The 25122-nt window shown below is 30.1% G+C and overlaps 2 protein-coding genes across 2 annotated transcripts; one reads left to right on the forward strand and one right to left on the reverse strand.

Annotated features, from left to right (window-relative positions):
• The first annotated feature begins 3150 nt into the window (after positions 1-3150).
• On the forward strand, positions 3151-4151 carry LOC107932548 (basic leucine zipper 4). Its single transcript, XM_016864593.2, has one exon. It carries the CDS (start codon positions 3263-3265, stop codon positions 3824-3826), a length of 564 nt encoding a protein of 187 aa, XP_016720082.1. The 5' UTR covers positions 3151-3262; the 3' UTR covers positions 3827-4151.
• Positions 4152-14037: 9886 nt separating this feature from the next.
• LOC107932601 (growth-regulating factor 1) lies at positions 14038-16922 on the reverse strand. Its single transcript, XM_016864659.2, has 4 exons — positions 16234-16922; positions 15732-15935; positions 15211-15544; positions 14038-14913 (listed from the first exon to the last, which is right to left on the reverse strand). The coding sequence occupies exons 1-4, from the start codon at positions 16613-16615 to the stop codon at positions 14148-14150; spliced, it is 1686 nt and encodes a 561-aa protein (XP_016720148.1). The 5' UTR covers positions 16616-16922; the 3' UTR covers positions 14038-14147.
• Positions 16923-25122: the final 8200 nt, after the last annotated feature.

Raw genomic sequence — 25122 nt, forward strand, 5'->3', positions numbered from 1 at the left:
TAAAAACTCTGAACATTGAAGGCTAAAAAATAATTTTGTTTTTTTTATATAATTGCAAAATTGAACAAAGGGATTAACGTTTTGAAATCAAAATAAGTATAAAGATTTAATGTCTCAAAATTAAAATACAGACACTAAATTTCAAATTTCAAAAGAGTACAAAGACTTTTTCGTTGAATATAAAACTTGCTTAATTTCAAAAGAGTAAGATTTAAATTTTAATGCAATATAAATATAAAAACTTGCTTAACTAAAGTGATGAAATTTAAAAAACAATTTTAAATTATAACAAAAAGATGTGTTAATTTCTCGTTGAATGATATTTGCTTAGAACCCCCCTTTAATTTCTTGCTAATTCAAATTAACCACTATTAGCATTCCATTTAATAATTGATACATAAATGCAGAAACAATTTTGATATTAAATCATTAGTTGTGGCCTAAACTTTATTAATACCAATGTTAACAAAGTTGGGATTTTTTTACATAATATTTTTAAATAAAAAAGTGAAGTAAAAACGTCATTGATTTTGATATTCAATTTTAAAGTTGAGCTTTCTCTTTCAATTAATCACAGTTTTAGCGCTGGTGACGATTTATGATTGATAATTTATTTATTTTTAAAATTTTAATTAATATAAAATTTTCATTTTAATATTTTATATTTTATAAAATCTGACATATCTATATTAATTTTACAGTCTAATCTAAACATATGTTTGATAAACTGAAGTTAGAAAAATTATATATTAAATTTCTCGAAAAAAAGAAAAGTTGATGGGTGATTCCAGCCCTCAATTATTCAAAAAATTTTAATTAGCTCTTTTCGTTAATGGAAATCATCAATTAACTAGTTTAGCTGTTAATTTCACTGATATGACTGATATAAATCACTAGAAGCTATCATTAAGTAAAAAAATTTTTTGAATAATTAATGTTGAAATTACCCCAAAATTCAACGTTATTAATTCTTCATATGAGTTGTTAATGAAATTTCATTACTAATAATTATATAATTAATCACTTCTATATTAGAGAGAATAATATTTTTTTTGAGTTTTTTCATATTTGAAATATATATATATAATATTTTTAATTTTTTTTATAATTTTTGAAATTTTTTAGTTTTGTCTTCATCCAAAATGAATCTGGACAATCATTTGTCTAGATTTATTCTATATGTAGATTTTAATTATTTAAAAAAGTTTTTTTTCTAAATGCTGATGTGGCATGTCACATCAGCATACTGCCATGTGGAAGCTTTTGGTAGCTGCCGTTAGCCATGTCAATAAAATTAACGATTAAACCAGTCAACTGGCGATTTCTGTTAACGGAAGGGGTTAATTAATTTTTTTGAGATACTAGGGGCTCAATTAGGTGCACTTTTCTCATAATAGCTCAATTTTTGTTTTGATTTTTCACTGAAGGCCTTTTTGACCCTTAAGTCAAAGAAAAAATATGTATTGAAAAATTAATTACTGAATTTAAGTTATAAAGTCTATTTGGTATCTTACATGAAATTAAATATGGAATATAATTAGATTACTTGATAAATGTAAATTTTAAAAATTTAATGATAAAATATTTAAAGGATAATATAATATTAAAAGAAATAAAATAAAATAATTAAAAAATCTATATTATATGTGATAAGCAACTCCTTATTTACTTATCATTTTTCATATTTTTATAAAACAAATTCTATAATTTTTTTATTGTAAATTGTTAAACGCATTTAAAATATTAAATCGCTAAAAATATTAATTTTAATTAATCTAATTTTTTTATGGATTATCAAATAAGTGCTTAAATTAACTCTTGGTCTAGAATATTTTATTTTTTTATTCAACCTGTTTTGACCTGATCTACAACCCAAATTATTATTCATTTAATATTAAGAGATAAATTTTAAAATTAGACATAAATTTTGATTTAACGTGCAATTGTATATATGAACTTTAATTTGATGCAATTATACACATAAAACTCTAATTGTGATTCAAATGTATACTTGAAACTTTAATTTTGATTTAATCATACTGATTTAAAAAAATAAATACATTAATTTATTTTTATATTGGATAATATAATTATTTATGTATGCAATATATAAACATAAAATGATGTTATGTCAATAATTGTGTTAATAATTTATAAGATCTAGATCAAATTAAAATTTCATGTATAAAATTGTACAAAATCAAAATTCATGTATACAATTGCACATTAAATCATAGATCATGTATAATTTTAGGATTTATCCCTAATATTAAAAACAAAAAGTTATTTGTATATTGAAGTTTATATATCTTTAATAATCAATGCTTTAATTATAAAAAAAAAAGTAATTCCATCATTAAACAGACCTAATCTCTACTTAAAATTAGGTTAATCCACTTTTATCATCCGGTTCAACTTTTAAGGAGTCTCACTCATACGCATGGCTCCACGTCAGCATCCTCTCAAACCCTATCAAAATATGCCACGTGTCCACCATCATCCCATGCTGTTTTGTTTCTTCATGACTAAGCAAAATAAAAAAATATATAATAATAAAAGAGAAAATTCATTGTTTTTTAAAAAGGGACCCATATAGCCACATGTCACCTCATTTTTGCCCCTCCCCAATGTTATTTACAAAAACCCCACCATAATGCCACATGACTCAAAAGGTTTTTCGTATATTCGAATAAAAAAACTATATTTAGAATTGAAATAAATCTATTAATAACAAAAACAAATAAATGGTACGAATAATTAAATTAATGATATAAAACTAAATATAAATTTTGAATCAAATGGATTTAATGAAGCGAGTTTAGCCTCAAGTCACAATAAATGAGGGAACTATTTTAAAAAGATTAAAACTTTGAGTTTGAGGATAGAATTATCTGATAAAAAAGACTCACTTATTATATGAATAAAAGTATGAAAAGATAAAAAATTTTATAATAATATTAATTATTCTTTAAAATAAGAATATTTTAATAATATGGTAACTTGATTAATTTCTAATTCAAGTACCCATTTTATATATAATATAGATAGGTATGTAGGGTTTATATACTTATTATAAAAGTATAAACATACAATATTCATGCAATCACGTGGACCCACAATAGTCCTCAAATTTGTCAATAAATATGAGTCCCCTACACTGCATTTCTTCCCTTTTCTCCACCTTCCTACCATCTCCATATACTTTTAAAAGCTTTTGCTTTGTTTCTTTACTTGCTTTTTTTTCCCCTTCACTGTTAAAGCCATGTCGTTCACTATTCCGGCCGGTTTCTCGTCCGATTCCATGGTCGATTTCGATCAATTTACGGGTTTTGAAACCGGCTTCACTCCGTGGGACTGTTCGGAACTTTTTCCCCCCACAACCCAATCAATAGAGCCAGCAGGATCCGGTTCCGGTTCGGACGAAACAAACCAGAACCAAACCAACTCGAGCTCTAGTTTAGACCAACCGAACCAACTGGTTTCCGTCATCGACGAACGAAAGAGGAGGCGTATGATATCGAACCGGGAATCAGCTAGGAGGTCACGGATGCGTAAACAGAAGCATTTAGAAAACTTAAGGAATCAGGTAAACCGGCTCAGAATCGAGAACCGGGAATTAAACAACCGGTTGAAGTTCCTTTTGTACCATTGTCACTGTGTAAAGACAGACAATGATCGGCTCCGGTCTGAATACAGTATCCTCCGACAAAAATTATCGGACATACGTCAAATTTTGCTATTCAAGCAACTGCAGCAATATTCATCTGCATGGCCATGTTATAACGTTGCCACCATGTCCGACCAAATCCCATCATTAACCACTTAAATACATATATATATATATAGACCTATATTTAACGTACCAATAATGGCATCATCATTAAAATTTCTCTCTAATTCGAGAAGCCCAGATTTTATCCATTAAGAAAGGTATTATCTGGGAAAGAAATTAAATGGTGGGCGTGTTGTTTTGTTTTGAGGGATTTTAAGTGATGAAAGACAACATGATTTTTGTTTTTTGAGAAACCAGTGTTGTGTAAAAAAAGAAAAGTTGGTCAGTGTTTGGTTTTTTTAATCAGAGTTGTTTTTGTTGTTTTCCGTTTGTTGTTAGCATTTTTTTTCTTTTCAATGGTGGTCTAAGTTCCAAGTTCTCTCCACTCTACTTTATATCATTTTTGGGCCACATTTTGATGCATTATATCAAATTAAATCATTGTGAAACTTACTTTTATAATAATTATAATCATAATCTCAATGACTCTATTAAATTTGAAGAGTCATTTAAATTTATTCTTTTAATTAATATAATAAATTATTTATTTATCCATGGTTCATCTATAATAATGATACTAAAACCAAATATTATTGAAGGCTAATGCTGTCATTTCAGTAATTGAGAATGTTGGGGTATAAAAGTGAAGTGGGAGATACTCAAATTAACAGTCAAGCAATGGTCTTATTCTTAAATGTTGTTTTGGGTTAACATAAGATTCCACTTAGTACACTTTTCAAAAGTTAAAAAAAGAAAAAGAAAAAGAAAGCTTCGTATAAGCAATTGACAAAAAGTCCATTTATAAAGACATTTAGAAAAAAATATATAATAAGATTATTATTTTATCCATTAATAATAGAGTTAATTGCATCAAATATTTTTAAATTACGATTCTCAATTTCAAAATGTTCTAATTATATTCTTAAACTATTGAGGCGGTATAAATTAGGTCTTTTTGTTATTAGAATTGTTAATTTAACTATTAAATAACACATTAAATCTTATGTGACATAATTTAAAATGTAAAATTTAAATGAATATTATAAAAATATATATTTTATAAAATCTTTGTTTTGAGGTTTTCAAGGCTTTTACGGAAGCTTTATTGTTCACTGTTTTTGTTCAGTTTTACTTTATTTTTAGTTCTTATTTTTTTAAAAAAAAATTATATGCGACAACATTCTATTTCTTTAAAATTTTTATTTTAAATTTAACTACAAAAAAATTGACATGTTATTTTACGGTTAAATTAACGATTTTAATAAAGAAAGAACTTGATTGATATTACGTCAATAGTTTAAGAATGTAGTTAGAACGTTTTGAAGTTTAAAGACTAATTTAAATCGAAGATCATAACCTAAGAATGCCTGGTGCAATTATCTACATTAATTCTTAGTGATCAAATATTGCTACATTTTTAGAAATCAATTTAAGTAAATTTAATTTTAAAATTTTAATAACATATCAACAACTAATTCATTAATGAAACATGTAATTTACTGATAATATATAAAATTATACCATACAAAAAATTTCCTTCCAAAAACATCTCTTTTTCTTTTCTTTGATAGTTTGATTCGCTTTGGATAAACTACAAATGAGAGAACCTTATTATATTAATGACTTAATAAAAATAATTTAGATTAATAAGTGTGTAAATGCAAGGGGAAGCCACAAATTTTTTTAAGAGTCAAAACTGTAAATTTATCATATATTAACTTAAATTTTAAAATTTTTAAAGGGGTTAAAGAGAAATTTTCTCATTTTAGGGGAGGGACCATGGCCACAGGGGCGAAGCCAAAAAAAAATTTAGGGGCGAAATTAAATTGTAATTTTTATGATAGTAAAAATGTAATTTTTAAAGGATTAAATCAAAATTTTATCATTTTTCGGAGACAGAGTGTAATTTTAACTTTACTAATTTAAAATTTTAAATAGCTAAAATAAAAAATTTCCATTTTAGGGGGTCAGGCCCCTGCTTGTCCTCTGACATTGCCCCTGCATAAGTGTATGATTATAATTTTTCTATATATGATCAAGGTATTTCTCATGTCCGTTTTATAATACATTAAAACTAATATTCTTTCAAAATTCATGATTATTCTCTTAATAATACAATAATTAAACATCTTTTTTTCATTTTACATAATCAATTAGCTTTCGTCATTTTCCAATTTGTATACTTAATTATACCTATGGTAAAAGTAATGGATTTTTAATAACCAAACTTAATCTAATCAATTTAATGCTCTCTAAGCTTCTTGTTTTTATTTTTGGTAAGATTTAATCCTTAATGCCCAACTATATATCCACAGGGAGGCACTATGCAACATTGTGCATATTATTGGATTTAAATATATAATAATGGATAATTATTTTGTACACAAATAGTAAATTTTGTACCCAAATTAAGATTTTGTCACATTTTTTTAAAAAATTAAATATAATTTAAAGATACATTGTTAAATCTTAATTCTACTAATGAAAGGGAAATATTTTACTGACAGTGAATCATTTTATAATTATACTTTTTGGACCTCTAAAATCAATCATGCACAAGCACAATATACAGTAATCCCCAATAACTATTGGATTCTTCTAAAAGACTTCAATTAGTGTTCTAAATTATATATTTTGGATCGTTAACTATATATATATATGCTTCATGCTCGTTATGACGATATTAGTTAGGTCGTTAATTCTTGTTTTTCTAGGGATATTAGTGTTATTTTTTCTCTATATATAGTTGCAAAATTGTAAGTCACGAAGAAAAACAGGAAGGTATGCACTTTACATATCCAATCCGATTTAACTCTAAATTTAATTGAGGTTGAACCTAATTACTAGATTTTAAAGAATTTAAATTAAAATCAGTTGAATCTTAATTTATCTATAAAAACTTTCTTAATGCTTCATTATCATTAGTTTATGGTTAAATTCTGTTATAAAGTTGTGGATTTAGTCATTATACTTTAATTTGATCAATTTTAATTCATGTAATTATCAAATTGGTCAATTTTAGTCTCTAAATTTTTTTTAATTTTGAAATTTTTGTCTTCACTCAAATGGTAATAGTTAAATCTGTTTGGTTACGTTCAGTTGCTAGTCATGTACAGTTGTAGATTTAGTTCATATTCTCCAATTGGATCATTCTAAGTCTCTATACTATTTGAATTTTGAAATTTCAATCTTGGCACAGATGACAATGGTTAATCCATTAACTGCATTTTAGTGAGTCATATGTAGAAATAACAAGCTGGCATGACATTAAAAATATGATAATATGTTTGACACATCAGATTTTGGAAATAGTAAAATTTGATGAATTTAACGATTATCATTTGGTGAAATAGTAAAACTTAACTTCATGAATTTAATAGTTATCGCTTGGTGAAAACTAAAATTTTAAATTTTTAAAAAAATGCAAAAACTAAAAATGATTAAATTAAAATACAGAGATTAAATTCACAGTTTTTATAAAGTTAAAATTTAACCTTAATTTATTTGAATTAAAATAAAAAAATTAAATCCACAATTTTTATTAAATTAAAATTTAACCTTAATTTATTTGCCTATCTTTTTTTAATGTTCCAAAACTATTTTGTTGGCTTTGATGAAAATTTGACACATCTTTTTCTTGCTAAATTAAGTAATCAATTATCTTGAAAATATTGTTCAATTACACACGATTCAAACCCATTTATGTTTTTGACAAAAATGTATATATGCTACATCCAATTCATTGTTTTTAAAATTTCAAATGGAAACAAGTAGTTTAATCAACTTTTTATAAACAACGAACACAAATATTATAGGTGCTAGGGATTGATCCGTATAAACAACGAATTAGTAAAAGTAAAGAAGAACGACTACAAATTTTTTTACGTGGAAAACTCTTAAAAAAAGAAAAACCATGAACAAAGGAGGCCAACGCTCCTCGTCTCGATGTCCGACTTGTTTTGGCTTTTCTTCAGTTGGTCGTTGATTCTCATCTAAAATATATACAACGTATTCGATAAATGCGAGTTGCACCCCACAATAAAGTTGTATAAAGTGGAAAAAGCAAGAAACACAGAAATACTGAATAGAGCAAAGGTTGGATTGAAAGACATGAGGCCAAGCTAGGGCCAAGGGTGGCTCGAAAACAAAAAGGCTGGTTAGGTTAACCATACAATGGGATTAGGTAGAAATGAACTCCATCAAAAAATCACTTTAAAAAGAACCATATATGTAGGGTATTTAATTTTTAAGAAGGTGTCTTTTCTTCACTAGCAAGTTATTAGGACCCTATAACTTGGTTTTCAATGCTAAAAGCACATAAACCACAAATATAATAAATGATTGTGATGCCCCCACCTCTATTGAAAATTGTCACGCTTAATACATGATTTAGCTAGAAACACAATATCAACATTTAGATCATATTGTTTGGTGATCATAGTGGTCATTGTAGATATTTTGCCATTTTCTGAAAATGACATGAAATTTTATGATTAAGTATTAACATTATCGGATAAAACGAGGTTCTCGCTAACAATAACATGATAAGATTATTTAAAAGAATTATAATAAATTTTAAATTCTATTATTTTTTATATAATGTTTAGAATTACTTTAATCTCTACCCAACTCTTAAATAGAAAAATAAATGCCTTTCAACACACTCAAACTCATATCCACCTATGCTGACAGCAATACCAATATCAACCGAGCTAAAACTTAGACCACATCAAACCCAATTACTTTTTATCATATGTTTGTTCAAGATTTGGTACCATATCTCTTAGTTTTAAATTACCTTGTTATTCCTTAAGTGATGATTGCGCTTGCCACGGATAAAATATGTTACTGGATGGGAAAAGCAATGACTAATTAATAATAACCAAAACCTTGTTAGAATTTAAATGTAAATATTAATGTTTTGTGGAAACCGTTGGATCAAAAAATTTTGGGTAATTTTAAAGCTTGGCTGGCCTGGTTGTGATAAATTCATATTATATTTTAGGGTAAATTACACTCAATATCACTAAACTATGAGAATATTTATGTTTTGATCACTCAACTTCAAAAGGTTGCAAAATGGTAATTGGATCATTTGAAAGTTTTTATTTACGTGACTAAATTATTTGAAAGTTTTATTTAAATCTGGGCTGTTAAGTTTTTATTTTTTAAAAAAAGTTCGGTTAGCGAGCTCCAAATAACGATTTGATAATTAATTTTGTGGATAAGTACCCATCGACGAGTAGAAATACATATCTTAGATCCAAGTCTTAGATCCAAGTCGATTTGATGGACAATATCGGAGATTGGAGAATAAAGATGTTTGGATTTCGGTTCGCAGATTGTAACATTCAAAACTATTTCATGAAAAAAATTAAACTGTAAAAGAGAAGAGGAAGGAGAGCTTTCGATTAATGCAAACAGTACGAACAAAGAAGGCCTTACAACAACTTTTAATAACTTAGCAACTTAAATAAAAATTTTCAAATAATTTATTGACTATTTTGTAACTTTTTAAAGTTGAAGAATCAAAACATTAACTTACTAGTAATTTATTGGCCTTGTGTGAAGTTTACCCTATATTATATTATATATAAAAATATTTGCTAGTGGAACTTGAATTGGCCTGCTTATGAATTGAATGATGGTGATGGGATGGGGAAATTCTAGGAGCTCTTTGCTGTTATCTTAATCTTTATTTATTTAATTTATTCATTGATTCATCCATTAAGGCAAGATTTCTTCGGGAAATGGGCTATTGGATCGGTAAGAGCTTATAAATGAAGAATTATGGAAGTGTTGAAATCTGTGAATCGATATGCTTTCCGATAGTAAGAGTCTTATTTTTATGAAAATCTTCTCTTTATTTTATTTTCATACTATCTCCATTGTCGTTGTTATGGAGAATTCGTAGTTGTTAAACTAACACAAAGAATGAAAATAACAAAGAATCAAATATAATCATTGAAATCATCTCATATGTACAGTAGCTGCTATTGCTCTTATACACAATAACAAAGTCTGCTATCAACATAGACCTCCAATCTCTTTGTTGGCTTTATTTTCTTATTGTCATCAGGTGCAATTGATGAGTTTTAATAGTTGTTACCTTGTTGTTTTATGTAATCTATGCAAGTTGTTGGTTATCTTTTATGTAATCTATGCAAGTTGTCGGTTATCTTAGGATTGAGTTCTAAGCTCTATACAAGTGTCACAAGTCGTGGTTTAAAATCTGTGATCATCGCACAAAATGTATTCCATGAAAATTTATCGGTTAGATGGGGATCATTTGACCTACGAGAACTGACCCGATTCAAAAAATTGATAGAGGAGCCTGTCCATTTGAAGCCTAGGTGGCCCAATAAAGTAGATATGAAAAATTAGGCTACCTTAGTAAATAGAGAAACTAATCTTAGAATATTCAAGAAAATAATATTGATAAGATTAAATTTGATTTGACTATATAATATTGCAAACCCCTTAATTGTAGAGATATGCTTCATCTCGTCCGTCGATGTAAATGGAGCTAGACCGTTGGATCTGGAGGAGCTCAACTATAAATAAAGAGTCTCCCCCTCAGTTGTAAATCATCCATTGTATCTATTTTTTATGTATTCCTTGAGAATAAATACAATTGAGAGCATTTACTCGAACAGCTCTTGTGTATTGTTTTCTGTGGTTTTCTATTCGTTTTATCCTTCTTTTGGCTTGTGTTGCTTCCACTATATAAATTGGTGTCTTGGAGGAATTTTGCGAGAATTATCACTTTGTGGGAGTTAGGTTGATTTAGGCGTGTTCGAAACAAAGGAATCGTCCAAGGCCGAATGGATTGCTGGACTAAAGTTCTAACCCTGTAACACAAGTATAGACAAATCCAAAGGGATAAGCTAGGGACTTAGTCCTTTCAAAACTGGAAAAATTGTAATTCAGTCCCCTCATAAATAATAGAATTATAAATTAATTTATTATTTAATTACAGTTTGACGTCACAAAAATAATTTTTTTATGAAATAATAAATTAATACACCATAAAATTGTTTTATCAGCATAAGAAGCCTGTCTTCAAAATCTTCCTTAATTTCACATTTTTCCATCTTTGTTATTAGACTCTATAACGAATTTCACTAATAATTTTTGTCTCTCAAGAAGGAAAAGTTGAGAGATAATTACTTCAAAATTCAAATAGCAGGGAAAAAACATAGAAAAGAACAACTGGTTTTCAATGTTCACACCATCAAACATAGAAAAGAAATTATTACATTAAACACCCCCAAGAAACCAAACATATATAGCAGCCTCTCTAAGTCTTGTCAACTTATTACATGACCAAATTAAAAGTTCTATGTCACTAACAACATAAAATTAAAGCTAGCTTTCACCAACTACTCTTCTAGTGGTTAAACTAATTCCTTTCTAACACCAATTCTTTCCTTTTAGGAAGTGTGGGGAGATTTGATAACCTCGCCAAATTATCATCTCTAACATCACAAGCATTCTTGCATGAAAACCCGATCTTCTTCTTCCTCACAGGTAATTTGGAGCCACCAGTCTTTATTTCCCCACTTTTGGTGCACTCTTTGTATGCAGCAAGAAATGGGTCATCTAGCCACCACCTTAAGCCTTTCAAGGATGTGCTTCTCCTTGGGGGAGGCAACCGTATCGAGCACGGAGGAGGAGGTGGAACTTCATTATTGTCGCGAACCGCAATGTCGGTCAACAAGCCACCGTCGCCATACAACCCTCCATCAATAGGGCAACCATAATGGGTGACCTTGGATGGCTTGGAAACCCCTGGCTTGTCCTCCCAAGAAAAGGGTATATTTCCTTGAGAATGAACTTTTCTATGATTCATTTTTTAGGGTATTGAAAATCAAAGCTAATTGTTTTTTTTTTTGCTTGCTTTGTTGCTTTAATAAATTGGTTTGTCACACAATCTATATTGTCTAACGGCAGAAATATATATACATGCAGTTCCTAAAGAACAAGCAAATTAAACGTGAATGTTAAGCAGCATTTTTCTTTTTCCATTTTTTTTTTTTTTTTGCTTTCAAATGAATCAAAGACGAGAGGTTCATTGAAATTTGCAGCTTCAATTAACTAAGAGGGTGCTTTTTTTGTTTAATTAACAGCCATGAATTTCACTAATTAATCAACAAATAAAAGAGAAATTGATTAAGTTCTAGTTTAAGAGATGGATTTGAACATAATTTGTACATTGGAAGAGTAGCCATTTGAAAGTTTAAGGTGATCAAAATAGTGGGGTTTGGTTGTAAAAGATGAAAGCAAATTTATGGATTGAAGTTTAAGGAAAATAAATCACTGGACAATAAGATGTGAAAAAAAACAGTCAAGGAAATTGACATTTTATATTATGATTACTTGCATAGTGGGGAAAAAAATATGTTAATAATTTTATGGATATTAATAATAGAGTAAATTTACATTTTAATCGTTTAACTTTAAAATATTACAAAATGATCGCTCAACTATTTAAAATTTTTCATTTCAACTACGCAAATAAACTACCATGTCATGTTTTTATACTAGAAATTTGTTTATGTGGAACTGCAGTTGAAATTAAGCTCAAGTTTCAAGCTTGAGCTTACTAGGGTTTTCATGTTAGGTCCATTGTATACTAGGGTTTTTCAAAGTTTGGGCTATGGTTTTGTTAGGCTCATTATGTTTTCCGATTTTCATGTATTTGGGGCCTTTCATTGTCCTGGTTTATAATTTCTCCTCTTTTAAAATGAAATTTAATGGTTTTATTTTTCATGTCTATTTTACTATCTATTTTTAGAGTTCATAAATATTCAAATCTATCTTCTTTTTTAAGAGTGGAATGTGAATTACCATAAAACTCAACATTTATTGATAAATAATTAATATTATTTTAAGAATATCTATATTTTTTATATTTTGATAAATTGAAAAATTAAAGGCATATAAATGAGAGCAAGTATATCTCGACATCAAAAACCCTAACTGTGTTTCTGCCATACTTTCACTGTATTTGGTCATACATTTAATGTAAAGGGTTAAATCATGAGGTCTAAATTTAGTAAATTCTTATACTGAGGTCTGATTTTTTTTTAAGTTAAGAGCTTATCTTAAAAATTATTTTCATATTGAGGCCTAAATTAGCAATTATTCTCGTATTGGGGCTTGAATTTTTTTGTCCAAGTTAGTTATTGAACTTGACAATAATTCTAGTATTGAAGCATAAACTTGGTAATTATTCCCAAATTATGACTTGAACTTTAGGGCTTTCAAAAAAATATCATGAATTAATATAGACCAAAAAAAATTTATGTCTCAATGTAGAAATAATTGTTGAGTTCAGAGCCTGACTTGTAGAAAAATAATATAAATCTCAATGTAAAAATAATTGTAAGTTGAAGCCGAAAAAGTGATTTAACCCTAATGTAAAATATGTTGCATATATGCACATCACATGATATACTCAATTCTGTACCATGCAAGGCAGAGAGTCCTGTTTTTAACAGCATTCAAACCCTATTTTTATCCAAAAAAAGAAAAAAACTATTGATCACAAAATCTTGCAGGGAATTTCACTTCTGTTTATGTTACAAGGCTGTTTTAACAGCTGCCGACAAAAGGATATTTGTTTTTTGCAGACTCTTTGATGTTTGCTGACAAAAAAAAAGCATTTCTTTTTAGTGATACATTCTAAAAATTTGTGTTGTTAACCAATGAATTTACTCAGCTAATGTTAGATTCTTTCAAGACACAAAATCCTTGTTAAAATTCTTACAGATATTTTAAGGGTCCATATTCCAACCCCCAAGAACTAACTGGACCAAACATCAAAATATTAGTTTCAGAGATTGGGTCCCCATGTTTTCAATTAGTATCATGATTCAAGGTCAAGCCACAGGGTAGGGTAAGTGGCTGGACCATCCTGAGCCAATGGGGTCAGTTAGCTGAGTGGGGAACAGTCCACAAATGTGCCTCCTGCTAGGAGTCCATGAAACTCTATCCTCTTTTTGTCATCTCAATAATGTTCCCAATCTACCAATTGGAAAACAATGTCAAAGGGGTCTGCCACATAATGCCCCATCACAGTCAATCATCAATATGTATTTTGCATATTATACATATATGTGTGTGTGTGTATGTATGTATGAATGAATATGATGTAAGTTTCAGCACTATCATTTGATCAGTGCTTGACCCCACTTTTCCCTGTTAATCATGGAGGTTCTTCAATGGATAAAAGTTCAAATGTATGCGAAGGCCTTAAATCATATCATAAATCACTTCATACACCCACAAAGCTATGTTCCTACTAAAAGATTAACAAACTGCAAGTTCTTACAAGCTTTCTTCTAATGAACTTGATCCAAGCTCAGTTTTATTAGCTTCTGATTATGGAAGGAACCGAGGCAGCACCAAGGAGTTTCTTGTTGTTCTCAGCTATTGGACTGCTCCCTGAGCTGCTATTCGAAAGTGAACTGAAAGGCGTGTTCTGCAATTGTATGCGGTTGCCATCCAACCCTTCCGATAAGAAGGTAAGTGTCGATGAGTTCTGGCAGCTACCTGCGTTGTTCGTCGTGTTGTTTAAGATCTCTCCTAATGGACCTCCCATTGAACCTCCCCAAGATATTGGTATCCAGTTAGGTTGCCTTTTGGTTTGTTCAGTGATGTCATTGTTCACTCCTAAACCCATTTGGATCTGATCGAACTCCTGAACTAACCTAAGAGATGAAAGGTCGAGTTTCTCTTTCACTGGTGAGGACAAGGTTGATGAGAACTCTGATGTTACCATAGGAATAGACATCGAGAGTTGAGTCCAGTCAGGTTTTAACTCATTTGGCCAAGTAACAATAGAACGACTAGACTGATCCTTGGGCCAGTTATCAATGAATTGGTGAGGCGGTGTTTGATCTTGTGTTTCTTGACCAGTGAAGTCTAGGAACAGACCATGACCATACTCCTTAGAGTTCATGTAATAGCTTTTATGCGACGGATTGACAAGAGAATCGGAAGCAACATGTCCAAAATCCGATAGAGATGATTCTACAAACGGAACACCTTGTTTTGTAATGGTGAATGTGGTGGAGTCATCAGATTTCAGGTTGGTGGTGGAAGACAACACCGAAAACCCCCGTTGATCTTGTATTCTGCCACGAATAAATCATAACCGCAATGAACAAAATGAAAGATCCCAACAAAAAAAAAAGAGTTAAATCCAAGCCTATACAACCGAGTGACCAAGGTACCTAGCAAGGAGAATCCTAAGTCCCAACTACAAGTGTGGCCAATGTCACCAAAAGTAAAGATGGCACAATAGGGTCCTACTTTAAAGTAAAGAGAAAGGAACAGAAAAATATATGTATACAAACAGTTAAAGCATAATCATTATTAATATCAATGTAAGCAAGTAAAGCAACCTCAAAAGCATAAAGCAAGTTTTTTACCTGTTCACAAGGGTGTCTGAAGAAGGATCAGCAGCACCAGACCGGTGCTGCAGTGCAATTGCGAGACTATTGGCTGCACCACCACTGGTTTTTGCCGATGCCAACATAGAGGAAGACATCGACTCCACCTTTGAATTAGTGGCAGTGTGGCCGGTCTGGCCTTCCACAGGCTTTCTTGAACGATGGCGGCCCCTGTTTATATGCCTTTCACAATACTTTTGATCAGCAACGGCATCCCGGGAGCAACGCCATTTCTTTCCATCCGTTCGACGACACCTCCCTGGCTCAGGATCGGTGCTGCCAGTATACCGCAGATGGAAAGAACCCCATCCCACTACATAAAAGCCACACAATGATCAATGATGAAGACAAAGCAAGCAAAAAATTACTTTATAGCTAAAAATCACCTTTTTTTTTCATTTGTGATACCTATAGCTTTGGATAAAACTTTCTACAAAACATAAACAGATCACTCTGCACAAAACTGTTCGTTTATGCACCAAACAAGATAAGAACTTTACATGAATTATAAGGCAAGGATCCAACAGATGAACTGGTGAAGCCATAGGGGTAAAGGGATTTCTTCAAAGGAGTGAGCAAATTAGAAGGTACAGGCACATTAGACATGATGTATTTGTAGATCAATGCCTGGTGTTGTAGCTCAATCCATTGAGATGGAGTTAAAACCCCATGCATGGTTGCATTAAGGTTTCCACTACCATATCCTGAAACAAAACATTTAAGGGTTATAATCACTTGTCTGCAACATTTACTGTTTGCTACATATGTCCATTGTCCTTATTTTGCCAACTATTTTAATAATGTCAATGAACCCAATAGCAAGAAATGTTGGGATTAAGAATAAAGTAAGTGCCTATGAAAAGACCTTCACAATCACATTGAAACAAATATGCTTAAACCCTTTAAACAAACCCCATTTTAATGAACAAAATCATATCACCAAGTACCAATTTTTTTTCTTTTACCTAAAAAATAAAAAACATAAACTTTCAAACACATTACCTGCATTTCTAGTATACATAGAGAAGTCGTTGCTTTGTGTAGTTTTCTCCATAAAGTTACCATCTTTTCTGATAAAAGGAAGTTCAGATTTGAGTGAAGAGAAGCTAATCATATGATCTTGTTGTTGTTGGGGAGTTTCATTAGATCTCAACAAAGGAATGCCTTGGTGCAATGGCATTGTCTTCGGTACCTTACAACTTTTCCAGTGATCTTCTTCTTCAGCTGAATCAGAGGATCTTTCTTGCTTGGTAAACCCGGATCCGAAAAGCTTAGGCTTGGACTCAACTGGTGGAGATGGAGATGGAGATGGAGATGGAGATGGAGATGGAGCTCCATTATTAGGACCCACAATACCATCCAAACCCAGAACCCCAAAATCCATATAGAACCAATAAACAAAAACAGGGCTCTAAAAAGCATGAGTTGTTGTTGATGATGATGATGACATGGAAGGGTTGAAAGTTGAAGCTTTGGATAAAAACAAGTGTTTGAAGACAGAGAAAGAGAGGAGCATCTTTAAAAGGACAAAGGTGTTATGTTTTGGGTTTTTTCTTTCACTGTTTCAGATCAGATTTTTTTTGGGGGGGGGGGGTTCATCTTTGTAATGGAAGTATCACAATTTTAGAGACTATGAGCAAAAACTATATAAAAAAAAGGGAGCAAACAAGGGTATAATATAGTACCACACTACGCCAATATATCCCAGACATGTTAGCACATATTTATCCATGGTTTTTCTTTTAAAGTGAAAAAAAAAAAAGCATCCGTTGCTTTCAAGGAAAGGTCAAAGTTACAAAATTCTCCTTGTTCTAAGAGCTCTTCCTTCTTTTCGAGTTTATTTTTTATATTAGTTTTTTTTTGAGATATTTGGTTTTTCTTCTCAATAATATAAGAGTGTAATATGATTTAACACTATAACCCATATTTTTGTTGAGTTTAGTTCATTGCATAATGGTTAAACCTTTCAAGATTAACCTTAATAAAAGTATATAAATAAAAGCTTTTCACACATTTCAATCCAGTTTAGACTAAAACACATGATAATTAAATCAAATATTACTTGAAAAGAAAAAGATAATAATAAAAACATAATTTGAAACTTAGAGGCCCAATATGATTTTAAAGTCAAATTTTAAAATTAATTAATTTAGCCCATACCCATACATATATAGAATGAAGAATGATTTTCTTTTAACTTACTTATTGGCATACATCGAAAAAGAGATAGCTAGAGATTTTTCAACAGATTCTAACATTGATGAGTTCGATCTTATGAAAAATGGAATGTACAATTTAGGATGCTTAGTATTGAGAAATAGGACTAAGGCCAAGTTCTTTTTAATTTAATTTTTGGAATTATAATGATATTTATGAAATTTTTAGCATAGTATTAGTTATTCTTTTTTGCATATTGGAAAGAAATATTTAATTTTATACTGCGTGATTTTTTTCTTTTAATTTTTTATAGTTAAATCTTTCATACTTTTTAAAAAATATTAAATTGATTTGTTTGATAAGAAAAAAAATATCTGAAAAAAATTGACACTTTTTTATGTTAAAAAAAGGTGGTTCAGATTTAGAAATTTCACCCTCTTTAGAGTAGAATTTTGGATCCGTCCCTAATGACTAAGCTTATTGAAAGACTTGATTGATACTTTAAAATTCAATTAAAAGATTTTAAATTTAAGAACCAATTTAAATTTTAAATCTTAATTTGAGGACATATTGTGAAATTAATTTTTTTAATTACGACTTAAATCCATTATGCATCTGTTTTTTTTAATTATTATGATTTAGTTATTTGTAATTTTAATGATACATGTGAATTTTTTTAAAAAAAATAATTAAATTAGGCTTTTTACTTTTGTTATATATATATTCTTAAATCTATAATTTATTTTAAGGAATTTAGTAACTACCGTTTAGATTAGTACTAAATTTTCAAAATTCAAAAAGTAAAAAAGAAAAAGAAAAAGATTAAATTAGAGTAGAATGATTAACTTGACAACTTTTGTATGATAAAAAACTACCAATAAAATTTAACCTACTCAATGTAATAATAAAGAAATATCAACTATGGACTTATTTAGATGAGCTTTTTCTATAATGCAGTAAAATTATTTAACTCACAGTTATAATAATTAATCTTATTGTTACCACCATCTTTAAAATATACAAATCCAAACACCTAAATCAAACGGGGAGACGAAATTTGTATGCTTAAATCTAGGGTTAACGTTGGTTAGTGGGACAATCCCTAACTCCACTAGCCAACTACCTCTTACCAAAACAAATAATAATAAAATATTAATTATTTTATTCAATATAAATATTAAGTATGAGTATAAATTTATTCTCTTTTCAACTGAGGCTTCCTTTGGATGCCAATGCAGCCATGGTGAGATGGGATTTTGAGGGAATATTCTTTTTCCCTGCACTGTGATGACGTTTGGAGAAACAACGGTGAGGTGCAACTGAAGAATTCAATCTCACTGGCAGCCTCATTTCCAACTGGAGGTAAAACCTCCAGCTTAAACACAGCCAGCAAAATAGATTTTTTGCAGACAAAAATGCCCATATTTTCATTTATTATTTTACAATTTTATCCAGTTTTCTTGCAAACAGTTTTCTTGCAGACAAAAACACAGCCAACAGCTGGAGTTGTTCAATTATCTATTGTATTGATTGGGCTCTTGTGATTTGCTGAGTTCTACTTGATTTTATTTCATCGTTTTTAGCTTGAAAGTTAGGATCTTTGGCTGAATAAGACTTGAATTTGAGCATTGAGCTTGGTTTTTAGATATGAAACAAGATTGGGTTGCTTAGACAGGTTCTGTGAACTCTCAATCTCATCATTATCCATAGAACTAAACTTACCTTTTGACAGTAAGGGCTTTGTTTCCCATGCTGCTAGGCTGTGGCAACTTATTTTCTGCCAAAGAACAAAAAAACATCACTAATAAAGCAGTGAGAAAAATGGGGGAAATTGAGAGAGAAAGATGGAGAGTTAACCTATCTACTTAAAACCAACAAAGAGAAATAAATTAGAGATGAAAGAAAAAAATTGCATGACAAGGTTGAAAGAAAAAAATCCCTTTCTCCTACCCTCATCTGCATCATCTGATGCATTGTTGTTAACAGCAACTGAGCTTTGGATTCCTAAAAACCAAAATAGGAGCTTTGTTAATAGCATCCAAAATTTTGACTTGAGGTTTCAACTTAAAACATTTGCACTTTTACGCACATGCAATTGTCTTAATATCTTCAAACTAAAAGTCTCCAATAACAAGTATTAAAAAAATTAAAAATAATTATCATTTTATCTAATAAATAATTTAATTTAATTATATAATTTATTAAAATATTGGAAGATACATTTTAATTTTTTATTAAATGAATTTATAAATTCACATATTTTAATAATTTTTAAAAAAGTAAAATAATTTAAAAAACTTCTATTTTATATCAATTCTAATCTCATGTCCTTAATAGTCATTTTTTATTCTCACCTCACCGCTACAGCTGCGTTTGAATCCAAACACACACTCCACCGCTGTTTCTAATCTCACCGCTACAGTATCCAATCTCACTGCTACAGTAACAAATCTCACCGCCACCGCTGTTTTTAACCTCACCGGAGGTAAACACACCGCCCATCCAAACTAGCCCTAAGATATGAAACTAGGAATGTGAATATCCCACAATCAAAACTCTGTAAACAATAATGTTGATGCGAAAAAGATTAGAGGACCAACTGAGATCGACAACTCATTCAATAATAGGTAGGGTTTTCGTAATTAATGGGTTTTGAATTAAAATACCTAATGCTTTACGCGCATTAATTGTATGTATTGTCATCATCACCCTTTATTGATTAACGTATTAATAATAATATCAATCCAACAAAAATGTCTTTTAGACTTAAATAATTCTAATTAGAGAGTATAATTTTTTATCTTAAAATTTGACAATTAGATTCATTATAATACTTGTATTTATTTGATTCTTTTGAGTATTTAAACTTAATAATTATGTCCATTTTGATCATTGCAATTGAAAAATATAGAAGTTCATCACTTACAAATTTAAAATTTTATATGAATTTCTTGGTGATAGTGTGGTATAATATCATAGGGTCATATTCAATGTTTTAATAATTGGATCAGTGATTGAACAGGTCAAACAACCAGTTCCTGGTTTAACCAATTTGATCAGTTCAACCCTAGACCAATAATAAATAAATAAATAAAAATGCATAAACATAAAAAAAAAGTTTTTTAAACCAATTCAACTGTTGATTTTTCCCCGATTTTCAAGTTTACCAATTTCAAGCAATTTTTTAGTCAATCGATTCAACCCCTTTGTTCAGACAATTATATTGATCAATTCTTGATCTGTCTAATCCAGTCGTGTTCCAATAACACTAGTCACATTTTCAAATCTTGACAGAATCTAGTCTGAATGGTTTGGGCTCTGTTCTGATGCAGGATGGTAAGGTAATTATATATGTGTTCCGACAGCTAAAGCCACATGAATGCAATTATCCAACGCATGATTTAGAGCTAGTCGTTGTGGTGTTTGCTCTAAAGATTTGGAGACATTATCTATATGGTAAAAAAATGTTATATTTATACAAATCATAAGAGTATCAAATATCGTCTCTCCCAAAAAGAGTTAAATCTAAGATAATGTCGCTGGATTGAGTTGTTGAAAGATTACGATTGCATAATCAATTAACATATTAGGAAAGCAAATGTGATGGCTAATGCCTTAAGTTGAAAGTTAGCATTTGAATTGAAAGCAATATTCGCTTAGTTGATAATTTGTGGGGATGACAGCTTGTTAGTTGAATTAAAAATAAAGTATGTGTTGATTGATTAGATAAAAGAAGCACAATCTGCAAATATTAAGCTAGTGGAGAAAATAAAGCTTGTTTAACTAGAAATAACAAGAATTTCAGCATTGATGTGAATAAAAAGCCTTCAATTTCGCAATCAAATTTGTGTTCATAGCGATGTTAAACCAAAGAAATTGATTTTGCGTAAAGCTCAAGATGGTTCTTTCATTATGCATCTTGGTGGTGCAAAAATGTAGCATGACTTACAAGAATCGTATTGGTGGCTTGGGATGAAAAAAGAAATCATAGAGTTTGTTGTTAAAGGTTTGACTTGCCAACGAGTAAAAACTGAGCATCAAGTTACCACTAGGCTGCTTCAACCTATCTCGATTTTTTAGTGGAAATGTCAACGAATTGCGATGGATTTTGTCATTGTCTTGCCAACCTCACCGAACAAAAGAAATGCTATTTGGGTGATAGTGGACTGATTAACGAAATCTGCTCATTTTCTGGTAGTAAAAACCAATTGGTCACTTCCGAACTTGCTAAGATATATATGTTGGAAAATGTGTCCATATTGTAGTAAACATGTTACTATTTTCTATGTAAATGAACGATGAATAAATAAATAAAGTTAATTTAACATTTCACTATTATATCTTTTGTGTTTTTGTTTTTCATGTTTTGAATACAGAGCGAAATTGTGACAAACAAATGTTAGCTCATTGATTGTCTAAGTTCAAACTGATGATAAGTGACACTGTAAGAATGTTTACATTGTGAGAAAGACAACTTGCTTCAATAGATAATCTAAACAAGTTCATAATCCCGTAAAATAATCAAAGTGAGCATTTGGTTCAAATACTCAGAAAGATATTATGCCGGCTGCAATTACAATTAAGGAGATGGCTAGTCTGGGCTCTTGAAGCAATTGACTCCACGGATAGAGACATAAATGTACTCATTGGAAGGATGATACATTGAACTGGACTCAAGTTGAATTAATTCTAAATCTGTTTGTGAATTAATTCACTTGTGACGTTCATGGTGTGACTTAGCTAAATCCTGAGTTAGCCACTGATCATGCGTATGTAACTTATGTTCTTTGATATAAGTGGAGAATTATGCTCTAAATATGATCAAGTCGATAGCTGGTATGTTGGGTACATGACTTGTGTATGGCATGACTTTACTAGCAACAATGGAATTCATAGCTCGATTAAAGAGTTAATGATATCATCTCATTAGCATTGTGTGGATTGATAAATATGAAATGTGGCTACGGGTTGGTTTTTCTCGAATGATCAATTTATCACAGTTATTAGTTGACAGTGATCATAAATAATTAAGAAGACAAATGGTGAGAATGTGATAAAATAGGATTGTATTGAGTGCACGAATTTAACTCAAATGAATTAAGAATATCATATGAGGGTAACACATGCATGGCGAGGTCATTGGACAAAGCAGTTGGATAAATTGCTTTCGTAAAGAGAATACAATAAGAAGTTTTCAATCATGGTACTTCTTGCGGACTAACTCCATAGTTAAGTAAATTGTGAATTATTGGAACGATACTTCTAGACATAATTGCAATTACTCGACCTAATTGTATATATCTGATTTGTCTCTCTGTTAGCTCAACAAAAGCTTGATTAGGCTGTATTTGAATTAGAAGAAAATTTTGTAACACTCCTAATCCGAATCCATCATTGAAGTAAGGTTACGGAGCATTACCAGAGTTTTCAAATTAATTATCAGACATTTCATTTCATCTAGCATTCATATTTAAAACCAATCAAAATTAAAACATTAATGAGCCAATGTTGGCCAAATTAATTTATACATGCCAATATAACCAGAATCAAATCATCCAAAATTACCGATAGAACCAATGGATAGTGTGATATATCTCTGACAAGCTTCCAACCCAATCGAGCTTCGATAATCTGTAGGGTAAATAAAAATAAACAAATACGTAAGCAATGAATGCTTAGTAAGCTCGTGTAGTCTTTAATCATATTAGTTCATTTAAAATATGAAATCTATACATATCAAGAACAATCCAATACTAATACCATAATACTCGTGAAGCTTTATTCATCAACTCACAAGGTGAATAAATCCACAGTATCACTTAAACATATTATCCCAAGCTTAGTAGGATTTTTATATAACTTTAACTCTTCATAAATTCATTATTTTCATTTGCATTTCTTTACTTTCCATGCTTATTCCATATGCGTGACACACAAGTCATAACATATCATTCAACCACAGTCACAAGCTAATGCATTTAACCAAAGTCTTTTTCGAATTGATCACATGATAAGTCATTTAAATATCAATGGTTACATTTATTTCAGATCAATACCAATAATAATCTATAAACCTTTCAATTCAACCACATAAGTCTTTTACCGTTTCTTTTTGTATCGAAGAACGACTTACGGATATGAGTACATCGTTCTTTGGTGCCATAGTCTAACTATGGTCTTGCACATATAAACACTACTATGGCCCGACCATGGTCTTACATTCATAGTGCCATAACCCAGTTATGGTCTTATCCGTCAATTCATCATTTGCCACAGAACGATTGTACTCAATCCCGCGTTCAATCTAAATTGAGTATTAAATTCGATAATATATTTCCAATAACAATTCGATTTGGCTTTCATTAGTTAATATCATATACTATCACATTGAGCCATTATTTATCTCATGAATATTTAGTTCATACTTTCTATTCACATTTTCATATTCAATTCACATTTTCAAATTATATTTCACAATCACGTTTCCTTTCAATAGCTCAACTATTTCATTTGTTTGATTTAACTTTTCATTTAATTACCCCTAATAACAAACTTGGGCTTTGACGGATACGTGGATTCCAACCAAACACACTAGTACGGCACATTGTGCCTAAAACGGTACATAATACCTGATCAGTATACGACACATAAGTGCCTGATACGACACACGAGGTGCCTAAAATACGACACATGAGGTGCCTGAAATACGACACATAAAGCGCCTGATATACAACACATAAAATACCTGAAATATGACACATAAAGTGGCTGAAATAGACACATAAAGTGCCTGAAATACGACACATAAAGTGCCTGATCGGCATAGCCGATAATCCCCTACTCTTCCAATCTTATGGCATGCCAACTATATCCGACTCAGTCCGACTAGTTAATAGGGTTTTCAATTCTCAATTCAATTTCACATTCATTCCAAAAGTTACTTTCAATATCAAATTCATTTTTTCATTCACGAATCAAATTTCAATTCAATACTAACACATATTTCTTATTCCATTCAATTTTCTAAATTCAATTCAATACAAACACATGTACATATATATTATTCATCACCAAATAACATTCACTTTAATCGAAATTGTACAGAATATAGTTCATACGAACTTACCAGGTTAATTTCCAGAAATACCAAGATACAATGGCATTTTGGTAATTTTCTATTTCCCTCGATTTTCTACCCGATCTTGATCTAAGTTAATATTTCATTCAATTTATTAACTTAAATAATAAAACAATTCATTTCATGCAATCTGGTCATTTTTGACATTTTTACAAAATTACCCTAAAAATTTACTTTTATTCAATTAGTCCCTGAACCTATAACATGTAAATTAGCTATTTTAATATAAACTCATATTAGCTAAATATTTACATATATTTTTCCTCCTCCTCCACTCCATTCCACATCATTGATATATATAATAACATTATTTACTTGTTTACTCATAACAAGCTGTTCACATGAGTCATAGTAACTAAATTAATTATATTTTAAGCTACAGAACTCCGAATTGAGATCTGAAAATTTTATATCAAACTAGACTCACATTTATTAATTCCATAAAATTTTCAAAATTTTTGGTTTAGCAAATAAGTATAGTTTATTATTTAAAGTCACCTCTATTCTACTGTCTGACAGTTTCGACCCTTCTTCACTAAAAAATAATTATCTCCTCGTACGGGATTCAAATGATGTTATCGTTTGTTTCTATTGAA

Source organism: Gossypium hirsutum, chromosome D03 (assembly GCF_007990345.1).
Source record: "Gossypium hirsutum isolate 1008001.06 chromosome D03, Gossypium_hirsutum_v2.1, whole genome shotgun sequence".
Lineage (NCBI taxonomy): Eukaryota > Viridiplantae > Streptophyta > Magnoliopsida > Malvales > Malvaceae > Gossypium > Gossypium hirsutum.

Coding starts and splice junctions, on each gene's coding strand:
- LOC107932601 (XM_016864659.2), bottom strand. CDS start 16,615: ATGGATTTTGGGGTTCTGGGTTTGGATGGTATTGTGGGTCCTAATAAT. Junction 15,936..16,233: donor TATGTATACTAGAAATGCAG/GTAATGTGTTTG, acceptor GTTTTGTTTCAG/GATATGGTAGTGGAAACCTT. Junction 15,545..15,731: donor ATCCTTGCCTTATAATTCAT/GTAAAGTTCTTA, acceptor GCTTTTATGTAG/TGGGATGGGGTTCTTTCCAT.
- LOC107932548 (XM_016864593.2), top strand. CDS start 3,263: ATGTCGTTCACTATTCCGGCCGGTTTCTCGTCCGATTCCATGGTCGAT.